General features: G+C 41.2%; 4 protein-coding genes across 4 annotated transcripts; 1 reads left to right on the forward strand and 3 right to left on the reverse strand.

Moving 5' to 3' along the window:
* Window positions 1–3,777: 3,777 nt before the first annotated feature.
* LOC104773102 (putative F-box protein At2g19630) lies at window positions 3,778–4,930 on the reverse strand. Its single transcript, XM_010497651.1, has 2 exons — window positions 4,713–4,930; window positions 3,778–4,210 (listed from the first exon to the last, which is right to left on the reverse strand). Exons 1-2 carry the CDS (start codon window positions 4,928–4,930, stop codon window positions 3,778–3,780), a joined length of 651 nt encoding a protein of 216 aa, XP_010495953.1.
* Window positions 4,931–5,179: 249 nt separating this feature from the next.
* Window positions 5,180–6,977, forward strand: LOC104773077 (histone-lysine N-methyltransferase ASHR2). The gene has a single exon (XM_010497630.2). The coding sequence runs from the start codon at window positions 5,212–5,214 to the stop codon at window positions 6,382–6,384; it is 1,173 nt and encodes a 390-aa protein (XP_010495932.1). The 5' UTR covers window positions 5,180–5,211; the 3' UTR covers window positions 6,385–6,977.
* Window positions 6,978–8,649: 1,672 nt separating this feature from the next.
* On the reverse strand, window positions 8,650–11,184 carry LOC104773078. The gene has a single exon (XM_010497631.2). It carries the CDS (start codon window positions 10,657–10,659, stop codon window positions 8,650–8,652), a length of 2,010 nt encoding a protein of 669 aa, XP_010495933.1. The 5' UTR covers window positions 10,660–11,184.
* Window positions 11,185–11,347: 163 nt separating this feature from the next.
* LOC104773079 lies at window positions 11,348–13,559 on the reverse strand. The gene has a single exon (XM_010497632.2). The coding sequence runs from the start codon at window positions 13,468–13,470 to the stop codon at window positions 11,416–11,418; it is 2,055 nt and encodes a 684-aa protein (XP_010495934.1). The 5' UTR covers window positions 13,471–13,559; the 3' UTR covers window positions 11,348–11,415.
* Between the last annotated feature and the right edge of the window lie 3,425 nt (window positions 13,560–16,984).

A 16,984-nucleotide genomic window follows, 5' to 3' on the forward strand; every position in this document is an offset into this window, starting at 1 on the left:
TTTTTTTTTTTTTTGTCAACCATTGGGCCACAACTGGCCGGCCCATTAGCCAAATTCCTATATTCGTATGAGCCAGGACTCAATCTCGGATGTGATGGTGCCTTCTACAAATGGATTTACCTCCTACCACTGCACTAAGGTCACTTCACGATTTAGTTTTATTATGAGGACATTTTGTCAAATTTTCGAGCCCAAAAAAAAATAAAGAGTAAGAAAAATTTGTATGAAACTAATCTTTTTTTTAACAACAAATAAAACTGATTAACCAATTAGGAAAAGAATTATTCACATAACTAACCACATGCAGTTGGGTACGAATTTGTCGTGCCAAACGATCCGTAAACACATTTGCATTTCTTGAAATCAAAGTCAACGAGAAACTTGAGAATTTCTCCATATCCACCTTGATGTTTTCGAGATAAGCTGAGAAGGCCAACCAATTTGATGGTGAAGACATCATCTTCATCAAATTTGAGCAGTATGTGAGAAAAACTACATCCTTGAAATTATGGTTGAGCATACATCGCAAAGCTCAAACAAAGACTTCGACCTAAGCGTGAAGTGGTGAGAGGCTAATATGAAACTAATCTTGTAAAGGGTAAAAAATTTCATTGTCATGCTACTGGTCTTAATGCAAATATTTATTTTTAAATACAAATAAAAATGTAGTTTTAATATTAAATTAATAAAATCTTTTAAATAATATTTAGTTTCCAAAAGAAAATTATTTTCTCTCTAATTAATTATAGATGAAAATTACTAATAAATTTAAAAATTTTATAAACCAATCAGAATTTTAAAAATTAAGATTTTATATATAAGTATACAACTTGATTATTTTTAATAACTATATTTAGAAGATTTTGTTAAGATTTTAAATTTTGATTCTCGTATCATTTTTTTTGTTTGTTAACCAAACATTAAATTAGAAAATAACTCCAAGGTTGGTTGTCCAAACCGGAGGATAAGAGTTTACAAAAGATAAGTCTGAAACTAAGGTTCTCGAAGAACGAGCAAGACAATCTGCCCTCACATTTGACGTACGCTGAATCCTGGTAAGAGTGAAGTCAGGTAGAGGTGACCTGAAGTGGCTGAAAACATCTAGCAGGTTGGAGAATGCGGGCCATTTATCTGGAGACTGCACAATCGCCACAAGCTCTGCACAATCCGTCTCATAAGTTTGACAGTTAACACCAGCATTCATGAGAGACTCCATAGTCCAAATCAACGCTTGTAACTCCGAATGAAGGGGTGAAGGGCTTCGTCTAACACAACGTGCTCCCAGAAGTAAAGTCGTGTCCTCATCATTACAGTACCACCAACCCAACCCCATAAAACGATCTAAACCCTTCCAGGATCCATCAATCTGACAACAGAAAGAGGGTTCCGGGGTTTCCGGGGAAACCGGAGGATCTTGGATTCCCACGGAGAAAGACTTGGCCTCCTCCCATAGTAGTTTATCATTAGTTGCCTGATTAATAACATCGATTGGCTCTGCCTCCGTTTCCTCAAAAACTTTTTTATTCCTATCCTTACAAATTGACCATAAAATACAAAGTAGTCGGAAACAAATATACGGAACTCCCAATTGAGAATACGTCCGCCAGAATATAAAGTCTAAATTCGAAAACACGGATTCATAGGGGAATCCATCAGGAAGTAGTAAAACTAGAGACATCTCCCAAATCCTACGTGAATGAGGACACTCGAAAAGAGCATGATTTATAGATTCAACCCCAGAATCACATCGCTTACAGATGGTATCACACCGCACACCCTGATGGGCAAGCCGTTCCAGCACTGGAAGAGAACCGGAAGCTATCTGCCAGAAAAAATGTTGAATCTTCGGGGGAACTTCCAGTTTCTAGGCTTGTGCCCTCAGAGCCGTACACATCGGTCCATACTCAACTTGCTTAATTAAATCCCGTGCGAGCCAATAACCCGATTTGACCGAATATTTCCCTATTTTTGTAAAATGCCAAATTAATCTATCCGATTTAAAAGATTGACTGACCGTCATACTCTGAATAATCAGGATGTCCGCCGGATCCATGAACTCCTCAAGAATAGGCAGATGCCATTCTTTTGTAATTGGATTAATTAAATGGTTAACTATTAAATTAGGGTGTAACTCTTTCCCACGACCAGTAGCTGGTCTCGGTGGGTTATCCGGTATCCAAGGGTCTCTCCATACAGAAGTATTACAACTAGAGCCTATCACCACCCTTGCCCCGCGTTCCACTAAACTTTTTGTTGAGTAGATGCTCCGCCAAGCAAACGAGGGGGAGTATGTTTTTTTGGCCATTAGGGGATGTTTGTTCCTAAAATATCGACCTCGCCGTAACCTAGCCATTAAGGACGTGGAGTAGTGAATTAACCACCAATACTGCTTAGCTAGCATCACATCATTAAACTGCTCTAGAGCACGAAAGCCCAAACCTCCTGCACATTTATCATTACACATTTTATCCCAAGCTACCCAATACAAACCCCGTGCCTTATCATTAGACTACATATTTTGGAATATGGTTCATAACCACTATAAATATATGACTAATATGTTTTGAGTACAACTGAGCAGGAAGCTTGATTTATCAGGTATCCAAATTTAACAGTTTAATTTAGTTTTATATTTGAGCATATTTAAACTTTTAAAAAGTAAACATATTATAATATATTTACAATTTTCAAAATTTTTTAAGAGATTATAAATATTTAAATTTTTATAGAATGTTTAAATTATTATAAATATTTGAACTTTGTCGAAAGTTTAAAATATTATAATATATTTAGTCTATAAAATATTTAAGTAATATTGATATTTTTACTCTTAAAAATTTTAAAATATAAAAAAAGTTTGAGTTAAACCCGTTAAAACATGTATTTTTATCAAACTATAAATTAAATTGGTTTTTTACAATTTTGCTGAGGTTTGATATATCAAATATTAACTTCTAAATGATAACCTAAATATACATAATCTCACTATAAATACAATGATTTCCTAACCATTGAAATATCTCACACTAAAATTTAACAAGCAACTTCCCCTCTTTTGACGATAAACCAAAATAAATAAAAAAACTCATCCTCTTACAAAACTACTATCCGATATTGCGGTGTGTCTATCCTCCTACAAAACTACTATCCGATATTGCGGAGTATCTATTCTCTTACAAAACTACTATCTAATATTACGGTGTGTCTATTTCCGTGAAAAGCTACATTTTAAAAACTACTTACTCTACTAGGATTTCCAATTTATTGTATAACCTCAAATATACAAATAAACACTATATAAACAAAAAAATAAGTCAAAATAAAAAACTACATTAAAAAAATACAAATTATAAAAAAAAATTAACTAAAAATATATAATCCCGTGCTGTAGCACGGGATATCTCCTAGTTGTTATTTATTATTTTTCTTTTATTAAAAATTATTAATTATTTTATTCGAGATGGATTTATTTTACAAAATACCTAAGGTAAATTTAAATTTATGAGTTGAAATTTGAATTTAAGTAACAGTGAAACTTCTTTTTAAAATTATCATGCATGTTTGCTTGTTTCTCAAAAACTTCTTTTTAAAAAAAGTCACAAGAAAGTCAGTCCAACGAGGATGAACAATGACCATGACCCGACGAAGCACACATTCCATTTTAAGTCCGGCCAGTCCGGTTTTTAAATCATTGGAGAAACCAAAAAGCAATCACTGTTATTATTATTAGATCCAACTAGCTCTACTACAAGGTCTCAAACTTAAAAAAAGTCCTAGTTAAATGATTTGCATAAGCGTCACATTCTCGACATGGTCTACAAAGGTGTGAATGTTATTACTCATTTCCATTCCTTGCAATTCAACCTTTTTGACTGTGTTTCTCTCGATATTGTAGTAGACAAGATAGAAAGGCGTACAACCTCTCATCGACTGGAACACAAATTCCTTTGTCAGCGTCATTCCAACAAAGCGTAGATTGGTGTTTCCCACTATATTCTGCCACATGGCAGGTAATAGATATGTATGCTTCGACCATTCTTGCTTTCCGGCATCTTCTAGAACCCACAATTCCATATTTCTAATTCGGTCACAAGAAATGGCGTTTCCAAGCGAAAACAAACCTAGTTTCCCATTGTAGTTTATTAGAGTTCCATCATACGCAGGTTTATTAATAAATCTGAATTCTTCAGACCTAACATCAAAGCAAACCAACATCATTATAGAATGCCTAAGATGATGATCACTAACCTTAGCATCATAATACAAAACACCATTGATGCATATCCCTCTCCAAAAATGATCATGTGGTCTGCAACATTGGATCATCCTCCATGACATGTTTCCAGTTCCTAAGGTCAAAATTAGATGCTCATTATCACCCCAACGGTTATATCTCAAGGTCATACCTTGAATTGTTTGTCAATTGGATCATACCCAAATAAGCTGTGTCCCCCATGTTGCACTTTGGGTAAACGTAAGGATTGTCCTGTGCTAGGGTTACATATCACCAGCACCGTTTCTTCCATTATATCTAAGTACCACCAGCTGTATCTTAGACAGATCAAGCCGTTGACAGGACAAGAACTATCAATAAAAGCCTCCGATCCTTAGCAGAGAACTTCATATGATAACTGACGACTACAGGAGGCGACTTCTCATCATCAACAGGATTTTGACGCTGAGGTGACGAGAAAAATAACGTCTCGCAACCTCTTCTGCAGGCGAACAGTAGCTTCGGGCGAGCCAAAGATCTAGTCAAGAACAACTCGGTGAAATCTGTACGACTAAGTATGGTGGCCCAGAGCTTCGATACGCAACGACATCTCGCTATAGAATTCACCGGTAACCTCAAGAGTATCTCGATGATGAGATCAATTGGGTTCCACACGGAGTTTTCTGTTCCATCCTCTAAGGTCACAGAAGATTTCATGGCGGAAATGAAAAAAACCCTTAGGAGAGACAGAGACTCCTTGTAGAAGAAGAAACCCCTGCGGCAAAACAAAGGGCTTAGAAAGCCAAACAAAATTTTAATGGGCTGAGAGAAAGCTCGTGTAGCCCAAACTTTGCAAGGTTGTCTAAGGCCCAAAGATTTAACCTAAGGAATTTAAAATTTAAAACGTGATGAAACGGCACCGTTTTATTATTTCTACATTTTACGTCCATATAAATCGTTTAATTTTGTAAAAACCCTAATCGACGACGGCTAGTAAGATGAATGACGGCGGAGCTAAACCGGAGACGCTGATTAGGGTTGCAGAGATCGGAGGAAGAGGAAGGAGTTTGGTGGCAGCACAGTCTCTTCGTGCTGGACAAGTTATTCTGAGAGAGTCTCCTCTCCTTCTATACTCTGCTTTCCCATTTCTCTCCTCCTCTGTTTCTCCGTACTGCGACCATTGTTTCCGTTTGCTAGCTTCTTCGGCGCAGCAGAAATGTCAATCTTGCTCTCTCGTCTCCTTTTGTAGCCCTAACTGCTTCGCCTCTCACACTCCTTGGCTCTGCGAATCTCTTCGCCGGCTTCACCAATCATCCTCCTCTGCATTCTCCGATCAACCTTCTGATCGCCAAGTCCAAGCTCGTTTCCTCCTCTCTGCTTACAATCTCGCCGCCGCTTCTCCTTCTGATTTCCAGCTTTTGCTCTCCCTCCAAGGTAATGGAGATTCTAGTTCTGATTCTGCAGCTGCTGGCTTTCTTCATTCTCTTTTATCCGCCGTGTGTCCACCTCTCCCTGTCTCAGTCTCGTCGGAGCTCACGGCGGCTTTACTGTCAAAAGATAAAGTTAACGCCTTTGGTTTGATGGAACCGTTCTCTGTTTCGAACGAGAAGAGATCGGTGCGAGCTTATGGGATTTATCCAGAGACTTCGTTTTTCAATCATGACTGTCTTCCTAATGCTTGTAGATTTGATTATGTTGACTCTGCTTCTGATGGTAACACTGATATCATCATTAGGATGATTCATGATGTTCCTGAAGGTAGAGAAGTCTGTTTGAGTTACTTCCCTGTGAACATGAACTACTCGAGCAGGCAAAAGAGATTGCTTGAGGATTACGGTTTCAAGTGTGACTGTGATCGGTGCAAAGTTGAGTCTAGTTGGTCGGAAGGTGAGGAAGATGAGAATGAGGTTATGGAAGGGATGGATGATGAAAATGAAGAGGAAGAGATGGAGGATTCTGAATGTGAGAATGAAGGAGAAGTTTTTGGAAATGGTGTGGATGATGAATCCAGTTTCCCTCACGCTTACTTTTTTGTGAGATATATGTGTGAGAAGGAGAATTGTTTTGGCACTCTGGCTCCGTTTCCGCCGAAGAGTTATGAGGCTTCGAAGGTTCTTGAATGTAATGTTTGTGGAAGTGTTAAGGAGGATGAAGTTGGTGGAAATCAGTGAGAATGAGGTTGGCCACGAGCCAATGTTTGTTTATGTTGGCTTCCTCTCTACTTACTTTCAGAAATCGGACTAATCATGCTTAAGACGATTCCAATCTTGTTTTTGTTTTTCTTCTTCTCCGAGTCGTAGTCTTCTGAGTGAGTTGTAATGGTCTGTGTGTTGGATATGGGTTTCACCCAGCCTTAACAGGCTTTCCTGCAGACTCATTATCGAAACAGTCAACCCAAAAACCCAAGAAGACAAACCGGTTAAATCCTACTTGTCGGGCCGATCAAGCTCCTAGAAGGCCCAATTAAGACGGACAGCCCAATAAATGACGGTCCGGATAAGAACGATCGCCGACTTTCCCACATCGATCCCGAGGCAGAGAGGTGAAACGTCCCATCAGCTATAAATACCAGGGGATCAGCTTGCAGAGAAGGGCAAGTAACATCGGGCAAGAGTCAGGAGTAAATCCGATTCTAAGCTATAGTTCAGTTAGTCATTTTGAGAAGCACAATTCTCTGTAATTAGCCACCCGGCTTATAACGGTTATATTGTAATTCGACGATCTTTGACTATCTTAATAAAAGTCCTTTGTTTCACCCTTTCTATTATATCATCCTCGAGCTAGTAGCTATACTAGTTCAACATTTGGTGCGCATCCAGGGAAACAAACAAGGAAAGCTTTTGAAGAAAGTCCAACATCGACGAAGCACATTTCGAGCAATGGCAGAAAGAGAAACGACGGGCAGCGACGGCTATGTGGCGGACACGCCGGACCGCATCCAGCAGGCCCAAGAGGAGCTTCCAATACCGCCGACCCGGCCCCCGACAACGCCGAACGGCTCGATCGGAGAAGGCACCAGCGCCCTCGACATAGGAGCACTAATGCTAAGCATCCTGGAAAAAATCGACGCCCAAGACAGAAAGACAAAGGAACGATTCGCCACTCTCTCTAGCGTCTGTGCAAAACTACAAGAAAATGCCGAACATCCAGACGGCACCAATAGAGCCGATCCCAATAGCGCCGACCAGAACCAGAGCGGGGAATTGGCCGAACTCAAAAGTCAAATGAAGGATGTCACAAGCAAGTTCCACCAAGCAACCAGCGCGGCACCTGATGTAGACCATATGTTGGAGCAGTCCCAAAAAACTCCATTTACTGCGCGAATCCGTCGGGTCGTCGTTCGCCCCGATTGCAAAATAAAGCACCTACCTCCGTATAAGGGAGATTCGGACCCAACTCACCATTTGACATCCTTCGAGATCGCAATCCATCGTTGCGAGTTTTCCCCGGAAGAGCTAGACGCTGGAAAGTGTCAGCTGTTCATCGAAAACCTGAGCGGCGACGCCCTCGGCTGGTTCTCCTCTTTGCCGCCTGACTCAATCGACAGCTTCCGTACACTCTCGCTAACCTTCTTGAAACAATACTCGATATTAGCCGTCCCCACCGCGACAATCGCCGATCTCCACAATATCGAGCAAGGGGAACATGAGCCGTCGCGAACATTCATGGATAGGTTCAAAAAGATTGCCACACAGGTAAAAGCACCCCATAGCGTTTCGCTTGCAGCCCTTCACAAGGCCCTATGGTACGAATCAACGTTCCGAAAGGATCTCAAGTTGAACAGATTCCCAACTTTCCAAGATGCCCTCCATCGAGCGGGAGTCCACATTGAACTGGAAGAAGAAAAAGTCATCTACGACAAAAAACGTGCTTCTACCGGAATTCAAGTGCCAACCGGCAAAGCAAAAGAGGTATACCACGAACCTCGCCAACACCTCGACAAAGAGTACCTCGCGGACAGTAAGAAGCGCGGCGCAACGTACCTCGTCAATGACGCCCCGCCAACCCCCGCAGTCAGTTCGTCAGCTATAGTACCGACGACCCCACCAAAAGGGGCAAGAGAAGAGCCTGACCATAACTTGTATTGCGAGTTACATGAATACACCGGACACTCTACGCAGTCTTGCAGACACTTACAAAACGCGTTGCTGGGCAAATACCTCAACGGCGAGGTCAAAGTGGAATTACGCCAGTACAAGAGTAATGCCCCGCGAGGCCGAGGTCGAGGACGCCATGGACATCAAGGACGAGGTCCAAATAACCATTTCAACAATGGAGCAGCAGCTTTTGCCTCATTCACAACATTTTCACTTCTGAGAACATTCATTAGAACAAAAATACAAAAGCATTGGACTATCTAACAATTGGACGCCATGTGACTGACTCTTGAAAAGCAATATGCTAGCTCTACCAATCAAACCCAAAGTTTTTATTAATTAAATTAAACCTAAGTTGTGACGACATTTGAAAGAACAAATATATAAATCAACTCCAGCCTTGGAAAACTTAAGAATGGTAGAGAGCTTGCATCGAGAGTTACACAAGCAAAGTGGTCTACAAATAGATGTGTTGGATATCACTTCAGGATTCGAGCTTGTTACTAATTTTGGCATCATATATGAGAAGTCTCCCACTGATCCGGGCATGATATATGAGAAGTCTCCCACAACGCATGAAATATGTAATGTGGTTCCACAATCATTGCATGTATAGAACCATTCCTTTGGATTCACTTTTGTTTCGCATGCGTCACACCAATATTCACCATCCACATCCAAGTCACCACCGAAAGACAAGAAGAGGGGATGATCATCGTACCTACGTCTCATTAAATTTTGCGGAAGAAAAGCGTACTTGAAGCACAAACGAAAGTCACACTCATCACAGCTTATCGTTGACCGCGGCATACATGCACATGCACTGCAGAACCTGTAGAAATCTGTTGAGTAGTATAGAGCATGTGGATGGCTTTTGTGCACAAATGGTTCTGAAATTGAACCGCAACGCACATCTAGGATGTTATGACTATCAACTTCGTACCTGAAGCCGGTGAACAATTGCTTACATAGCATACAACTAAAAGCTTCAAGGTGAGAATCTGTGCGTAGCGTGAAAGGTAGGTTATGGCACACATGTCGCTTCTTCCGAGGAAGGTTAGCACATCTTTTGTGGAGAATGAAATCGCATTGCTCGCAACTGTAGAATGATTCTGAACAAATCTCGAAGACGCATGCTGCACAAACTATGTTATCACGCAAGATCCGGCCATCGTTGTTGATGTGTAAGTTATGATCATGGCTAAAATGTTTTATCGTCTTATCATCAATCACCTCAAATGGCGCCATTTCCTCTTCTTCCGGTACCCCTTCTAGTTCTACCATGTCCCAGACCTTGCCGCTCGTTGCGCATAGTGAATGAAGAACATAGTTAGAACATTTTGAGCAAGAATAAGCTCCATAGAATCCATCTACTTCATCACGGCAAACTCCACATATCCATTTCCCATATCCAAGGCGACGGGTGTAAGAGATGCGATGATCGTGGCGATTGATGTTGATGACACGAGGTAGATCTATACATTCCCAATGAATCATGAAATTGCATTGAAGACAGAAATAAGGACTTCGGTCACCTTGCGTCCCACAAGCATTGCAAGTGAAATCGAGGCGCCTTGGAACAAGATGAAGCTGATGTTCGTGTGTTGTTGCACTTACAACACCAAGCGGTGGTGGGTTTCCCATACATCCTCTGCATATGCTAAAGTTACAGACATCACAGTAGTGAGGTTTGTGGTGATAGAGATGATCAAACCACTGCCCGCAAAGAAGACAATACTTGTCGGCGTAATAAGGGAGGATTTTATCTGTATATGACTTGAGTGGGTGTTGGGGGTGGGAAGTGTGGTATGCTCTTGGAAATGACTCTACACAATCCACATGGATGGCAAATTCGCACGGATGACATATGTATCCCCACCCAGAAAATGAACAGAGACAGGCTTTGCAGATTAACATTTGTGTGAGACTGCTAGAGAGTTTAAGTTGATGCTCATGCCCGTAAGAATTTTCAAGAAGAGCAAATGGGGCTGGTCTCCTCGCACACGCCAAATCCAACTCGAAGTCACACGTTGAACAACGATAACCAACACCAAACCAGTTTTCACATAGAGTGCAAGTATATGGTTCTGAATCGACGTTGGTGGGTTTTAGATTAAGGTTGGTAAATATGAGGGAATGGTCCGGATGGGAAGAGTGGTTGATTACTGGTGAGGGCTTGGCACACTCTTTATGGAACACAACATTATCACACCCCAACTCATTGCAACGGTACCCTCCGTAGATGTAACCATCAACGGGCGGGCGACACCCTTTACACTTTCCAAAAGCAAAGCGAGTAAAAGGTATTAGAGGATGCTTGTGAATTGGTGGTACCTCTACTTCTTCCATGGTTATCTCTTACTTCCAAAATTCCAAAGCTCTTTGAAACTGTTTTTTTTTTTTCCTTTCAGGATTTTTCAAAGTAGTAATTCTTTTTTTAGGATTTTTGCTCTGACACTTGCATATAGTAAATTAACTCGGACCACATAAAATGATTTACATGTATGCATGTGTCGGCCAAGTAGATTGGAGGTAGTTGGTTGCCAATAAGTGAGCATTTAAAAAGTCTATGAAGCCACATACTGTATCCATATATACAAAATGATATATTGTACCCATTTCACCAGACTTAGGCATGCAAATTCATTTTTTCAGAAATACAGATACAGCCATATGGGTTCTTCTTAAGTTCAATTTTATTTTTTGCTTGGAACTAGCAGATTCACTTGCAGTAAAATAAAAACACGCACACACACAACATATGATGATGGTCAAGGTGATCACACGTATGATGCATGATGGTCTCATGTTAATGTTATGGTTTGCTACCCGTAAGACAAGTACACGACTCTAGTCCACCGGTTTTAAACTCAAACTTTTAGGCTCAAAAGACAAATCAAATGTTAAAGCTAAGTGCTTTAAGTACCTAGTTGAAAAAGAACTGTCAAGGAGATCCGTAGTGATAACATTTCTCTCAAATATATGTTCTGCTCTAATTAACTCTGCTATGTTCTGTTTTGCTCTGCTCTGTTCTCCCTTATACATATGTATTGATTTGATTAAAACATAATTATAACACTCATTACAACGAATGGTACAAAGTTTTTAAAACCTGAAACATGCCCTATCAATCCTATTCTCACACTCTAAAGAACAAAAGTATAGATCAACTCCATCTTCGGCCTTGGGAAGCTTAAGAATGAAAGGTAGCTTGCATCGAGAATTGCACACGCTGCAAAGTGCTCTACAGATAGAGTTGTTGGATACAATTTCTCCTTTACTAAATCTTAACGTACCTGGAATTGTATATGAGTAGGAACCTATAACGCAGGAAATATGCAACGTGATCCCACAGTCATCGCATGTATAGAACCACTTCCCTGGATTCACTTTTGCTTCACATGCTTCACACCAATACTCGTCGTCCACACTCCTTTCACCATAAGATAAGATGAGAGGGTGATCGTCATATCTATACCTCGTTACCTTTTGCGGTAAAACAGCGCACTTGAAGCACAAACTAAACACACACTCATCACAACTCAATTCCCCGCCTGCCTCACACTCGCTACAACGCTTAGATTGATCTGTAGATAAGTATAAAGGATGTTGATGGCTTTTGTGATCAAATGGTTCCGAAACTGAACTGCACCGTACATCTAGAGTCAATCCATCGGACTCATAGCAGAAACCGGTGAACTCTTGACCACAAATACTACACCAATGTAAAAAGTAGAAGCGAAAACTTGGGACTAGTCGGAGTGGCTGGTTGTGGCACACATGACGTTTCTTTAGAGGAAGGTTGGCACATTTTTCGTGGAGAATGTAATTGCATCTACTGCAACTGTAGAACGGTTCTGAACAAATCTGGAAGATACATGCGCGACAAACAATGTTTTCAGGTAGAGTCCGGCCATGGTTGAGTCGTAAGTTATGATCATGGCTGTAATGTCGTATTGTGTTATCATCAATCACCTCGAACGGCGCAGTTTCCTCTTCTTCGGGTGTCCCTTCCAGTTCAATCATGTCCCATACATCTATTCTGGTTGCGCATCTTGAATGAACAGAGTAATCAGAACATTTTGAGCAAGAATAAGCCCCGTAGAACTCATCCACTTTCTTACGACAAACTTTGCATTTCCTCCCTCCATGTCCGAGCCGAGGAGTGTAAGAGATGCGGTGGTCGTGGCGGTTGATGTTTATGACGCGCGGTAGATCGATACATTCCCGATGGACCATGAAATTGCACTGAAGACAGAAATAAGGGCTACGGTCACCTAACGTCCCACAAGCATTGCAAGTGAAGTCTATGCATCTTGGAACAAGATGAAGTTGATGTTCATGGGTCCTTGGGCTCAAAACACCAAGCGGTGGTGGGTTTTTCATGCATGCTCTGCATATGCTGACATTACAAACACCACAGTGGTGAAGCTGGCGATGGAGTCCATCAAACTCCACACCGCAAAGAAGGCATTTCTTGTCGGCATAACCAGGGACTTCATATCTAAGTGACTTGAGTGGGTGTTGGGGGTGAGAAGTGTGGTATGCTTCAGGACTACTCTGATCGACACAACCAAGACTGATGAAAAACTCGCACTGATGACAATTGTAAAAATGTTTCCAGCTTTTATGTTGATGGCCACACCCTTTGCAATCTCTGACTGTTTCATGCTCTTCATTGGAGAGTTGCAGTGGATGCTCGTGTTGTAGGTAGGAATTTTCAGCAAGAACAACTGGGCATGGTCTCCTCGCACAGATCAAATCCAACTCGAAATCACATATTGAACAGCGATAACCAACACTGAAAAATTCTCTACAGAAACTACAATTAGAAACTCTGGTATGTAGGAGGATCAGCTCGAGAGGATGGTCCGGATGGTAAGGGTGGTTGATTTCTGGTGAGGGCTTGGCACAATCTTCATGGAACACAACATCACAACCAGGCTCATTGCAACGGTAGCCACCGTAAATGTAACTGCAACCGGGCTGTTGGGAAATGAAGATTGTATTATCTTCATCAGATGAGTAGCAGACTTTACACTTGGTGAGATCAAAGCGTGTAAATGGTACCAAAGGATGCTCGTGAAATGGTAACAATTTTTGAAGGCGCGACATTTCTTCTTCCATGCCTTTGTTAAACAAAGCTAGAAATTTTTCCATGGTGATGTTTTTGGTTACTTCCACCAAAAACCAAAGCTCTGCTCTTCTGCTCTAGTTTGAGACTTGTTTTTCTCTCTCTTTTTTTTTGGTTCTTTCAGGACTTTTCGAAATGGTTTATCCTACTGACATGTCTTGGCTCCACCGTTGCAATTATTTAATTAACTCAGACCACATATGACATATGTTGACCCCGCCACTATTGTGTCCTGCCAAAATAAAGATTTTGCTGCCAATAAGTGAGCATTCAAGTCTCTGAAACCAGAAGTTTTACTAGTGTAATTGCATCCATTAAATTTTATTGACCGTGCAGCACTTACCAATGCAGCATTTGTTATTTCATCAATCTTTTTATCCCTTGCTGCATTCAGACAATCAGACTCATTAATCAGTATCAACATTTTCTTTCACTTCACATTTCTCAATAATAAACAGTTCTACCTGTAACGCCCCCGAACCGTCCTATGGCCACTTAGGCCGTCGGACAGCCACGGGACGCCACTTGCGGGATTGCGCCGAGGTGATCCGGTCGAGGGACGGAAGCTGCAGACTTCCCGACCGGTCCTCCAAGGCACAACTCCACCTGCAGCCGAGGCTGCTTAGGCTTTGCAACCCTTGCGGCCTGGTGCGTTGTGTCAGCCCGGACAAGGCCGAGTATCATTTGCAACTTGCCATGTTTTCCTGAAAACCGTATATATATCACTTTAATAAAATAATTCATCCAAATAAATCATTAAAGCAATATATATAAAGATAGTCGGAAAATTTATATATAACCATTTATAAAAATATAGGGTTTTACAAGAAACACAAGAAAACCCTATCCGGCACCCTAACGTTCGCTCCGGCTCTAGACTCACTTAGGCTTCCCTGCAAGACCAAAAATAGAGTCATGAGTAATCTAAGATTACTCAGTGAGTCTGGGTACCCCTTTATCCTAAACAGGATTCTACTTTCCCCAACCCGACTACCCGGCAAGCAAAGAAAACAAGCAAGTTATCAAAGCAACGCAACAAAAGCTTAGCGGAAGCAATTCAAACAATAAACTTGCAAGAGAGGTTAGATCACTACGACTTAATTCGTACGATCTAAACTTGCTGCCATACGAGAAAGACGACCTAAGGAAACAAGGGACTTCTTGAACCTTAGACTCTTACCTCCCACACACCACTTACTAAGACGTCTAGCGTATGACAAGGAAACTTGAAATACCATAGACTCTATCACCACACGCAACATGTAAAGACGACTAGACATAAACAAGGGACGTTTAAATACTCTAGACTCCTTACACCTAGGGCCCTTCGATAATCTGTTCCGTTCCAACACCTCCCATGCTGAGACCACAAAGGTCACCAACATGCACCCACAAATAAGCTACATCGTCATGTAGCGTTCACGCTAGTAGCTAGCTAGCCGTGACAGTGTCCCCGCATGAGTGGTCGTCGGGAACTCACGCGTGACAACCGCTTTTGGACAGAAATATCGACTCACTACTCAAGCTAAGACTCGAGAAACGAATTCAAGAGACTAAGTTAAAATAAACACACAACATTAATTCAAGCCTTGATGAATCAAGCACCATAGCAAGAAATCAAGCAAGAATAACACAAGCTATAATCAACAAGAAGCAAGAAATATATTTCAAGCAACTTAAGATTGTTTCACATGCATGCAACCCATTTAAGCAACTTAAGCAAAATCCATGCAACAAGTTCTAATATGCATGCAATCAAATTGATTTAACCGCTTAAAACATTAAGTCCAATCTACGCATGCAAAGCCAATTTTATTCAATTTAACCCATTTCAAACCCTCAAGTCCAATTTATGCATGCGTGCTAACCTCAATCGTTTTCATGCAATAAAATTGCAAATAAACTTCACCGAGTTTTATTTATGCATGCAACCGGTCTTAAGCAAATAAAATTGCTAACCACTTCAATTCTCATCTCGCATGCAATATCTTTTGTCCAGATTTTAAGTAAGTCCAAATTACTTAAATGCATCCAACTTCATTCGCGATCTTGCATGGTGATTCCTAGCTCAAATTCGATATAATCTTTAACACGAATTTAGCATGAATCCTACCAAATCTATGCATGCAACAATTTAACTGATTCTACCGTGAATCTAGTCTACATGCAACACACTCTTACCACAGAACTCACCTTTACGCGTCGATGATGATTACCCAGACTTCACTGCACCACTCGATCAGACAATCTTTGCGTCAACAGCTTCCCGCCTCTTGACCGTTCTCGTACCACCACCAACTCTTCTTCGATCTCGCTCTCGATCACTCTTGATCTTTCTCTCGACAACTTTCTTGATTCCTCTCTTTCTTTCTCTCAAAAAGAACTTAAGTGTTTTGGAGTGTTTTTGGACTAAACACCCAAATGAAGTCGAAACCTTGTATTTATAGGCTTCAAATTCTCTTCATTCCCTTAGTGCTTCTTGACAAATGGATCTCTCCCCCCTTGCATGTCGAGCGTGCATCTCACCCCCAATGGCTGCTCGCCATTAAGCCTCAAATTCTCTTTTTATTAGTGCATGTAAACACTCTTATTAGTGCATGTTGCTTAATCCCAAATTAGAATTAGCTCTTAGCCAATAGGTTTCCACCATCTTCCCTTAATCTCCATGATTAAGTTAATCCTCCACTACTTCCCTTAATCTCCTTGAATTTTTAATTCTTCCCACTAACTCCACTTTGATTAATTTAATCTCCCACTTTTCTCAATTCTCATTGGTCGAAATTTTGAGGAAATAATAATTTTTCCACAAATACTCGATCCTTCGTCTAGCACCTTCGACGTTTATTCTTGCAATTCTCGTCTCGTTCAGACCGTTTTCTCGATCGTTCGGACACTCCGCTCGGCAACACTCGGCAATCTCTCGGGCAATTCGGACAGTACGCCTCGGCGATACATCTCGGGCAACTTCGACTACGCGTCTCGGATGTCTCGACAATTTCTCGGGTACTCGGCAACTTTCTCGGGCTCTCGACAATTTTTTCGGGTACTCGGCAACTTCCTCGAGCTCTCGACAACTTTCTCGAGTACTCGGCAACTTCCTCGAGTCTCGACAACTTTCTCGAGTACTCGGCAACTCCCTCGAGTCTCGACAACTTTCTCGAGTACTCGGCAACTTCCTGGAGCCCGACAATTTTCTCAAGTCTTCTCGACAGATTCCCTCGACGAGTTTTCTCGACCTTCTCGACGAATTTCTTCGACCAATTTTCTCGACACCCTCTCGATGAATTTTAGGGTCTCGACCGTGCGTCCGGTACTTCTGTCTTGGCTCGGCCATTCTCCGTTTCACAAATATTTCCTCGGACTTCCTTGGGTCATTCACCTTTATTTTCCTTCTTTTTCTTTCTTAGGTCTTTTCCGTCCCATTTCCTTGACCTTTTTATTTTGAAATTTCTACTCTTAGTGAGGGTCATTACACTACCTCTACAACATTTTCTTTGCATTTATTGAACATTTTATTTGCTCAGTGTTTTTTTCCAAATG

This window comes from Camelina sativa, unplaced genomic scaffold, assembly GCF_000633955.1.
Source record: "Camelina sativa cultivar DH55 unplaced genomic scaffold, Cs unpScaffold00441, whole genome shotgun sequence".
NCBI lineage: Eukaryota > Viridiplantae > Streptophyta > Magnoliopsida > Brassicales > Brassicaceae > Camelina > Camelina sativa.

Coding starts and splice junctions, on each gene's coding strand:
- LOC104773102 (XM_010497651.1), bottom strand. CDS start 4,930: ATGAAATCTTCTGTGACCTTAGAGGATGGAACAGAAAACTCCGTGTGG. Junction 4,211..4,712: donor CTACTGTTCGCCTGCAGAAG/AGGTTGCGAGAC, acceptor TATAATGATGTT/GGTTTGCTTTGATGTTAGGT.
- LOC104773077 (XM_010497630.2), top strand. CDS start 5,212: ATGAATGACGGCGGAGCTAAACCGGAGACGCTGATTAGGGTTGCAGAG.
- LOC104773078 (XM_010497631.2), bottom strand. CDS start 10,659: ATGGAAGAAGTAGAGGTACCACCAATTCACAAGCATCCTCTAATACCT.
- LOC104773079 (XM_010497632.2), bottom strand. CDS start 13,470: ATGGAAAAATTTCTAGCTTTGTTTAACAAAGGCATGGAAGAAGAAATG.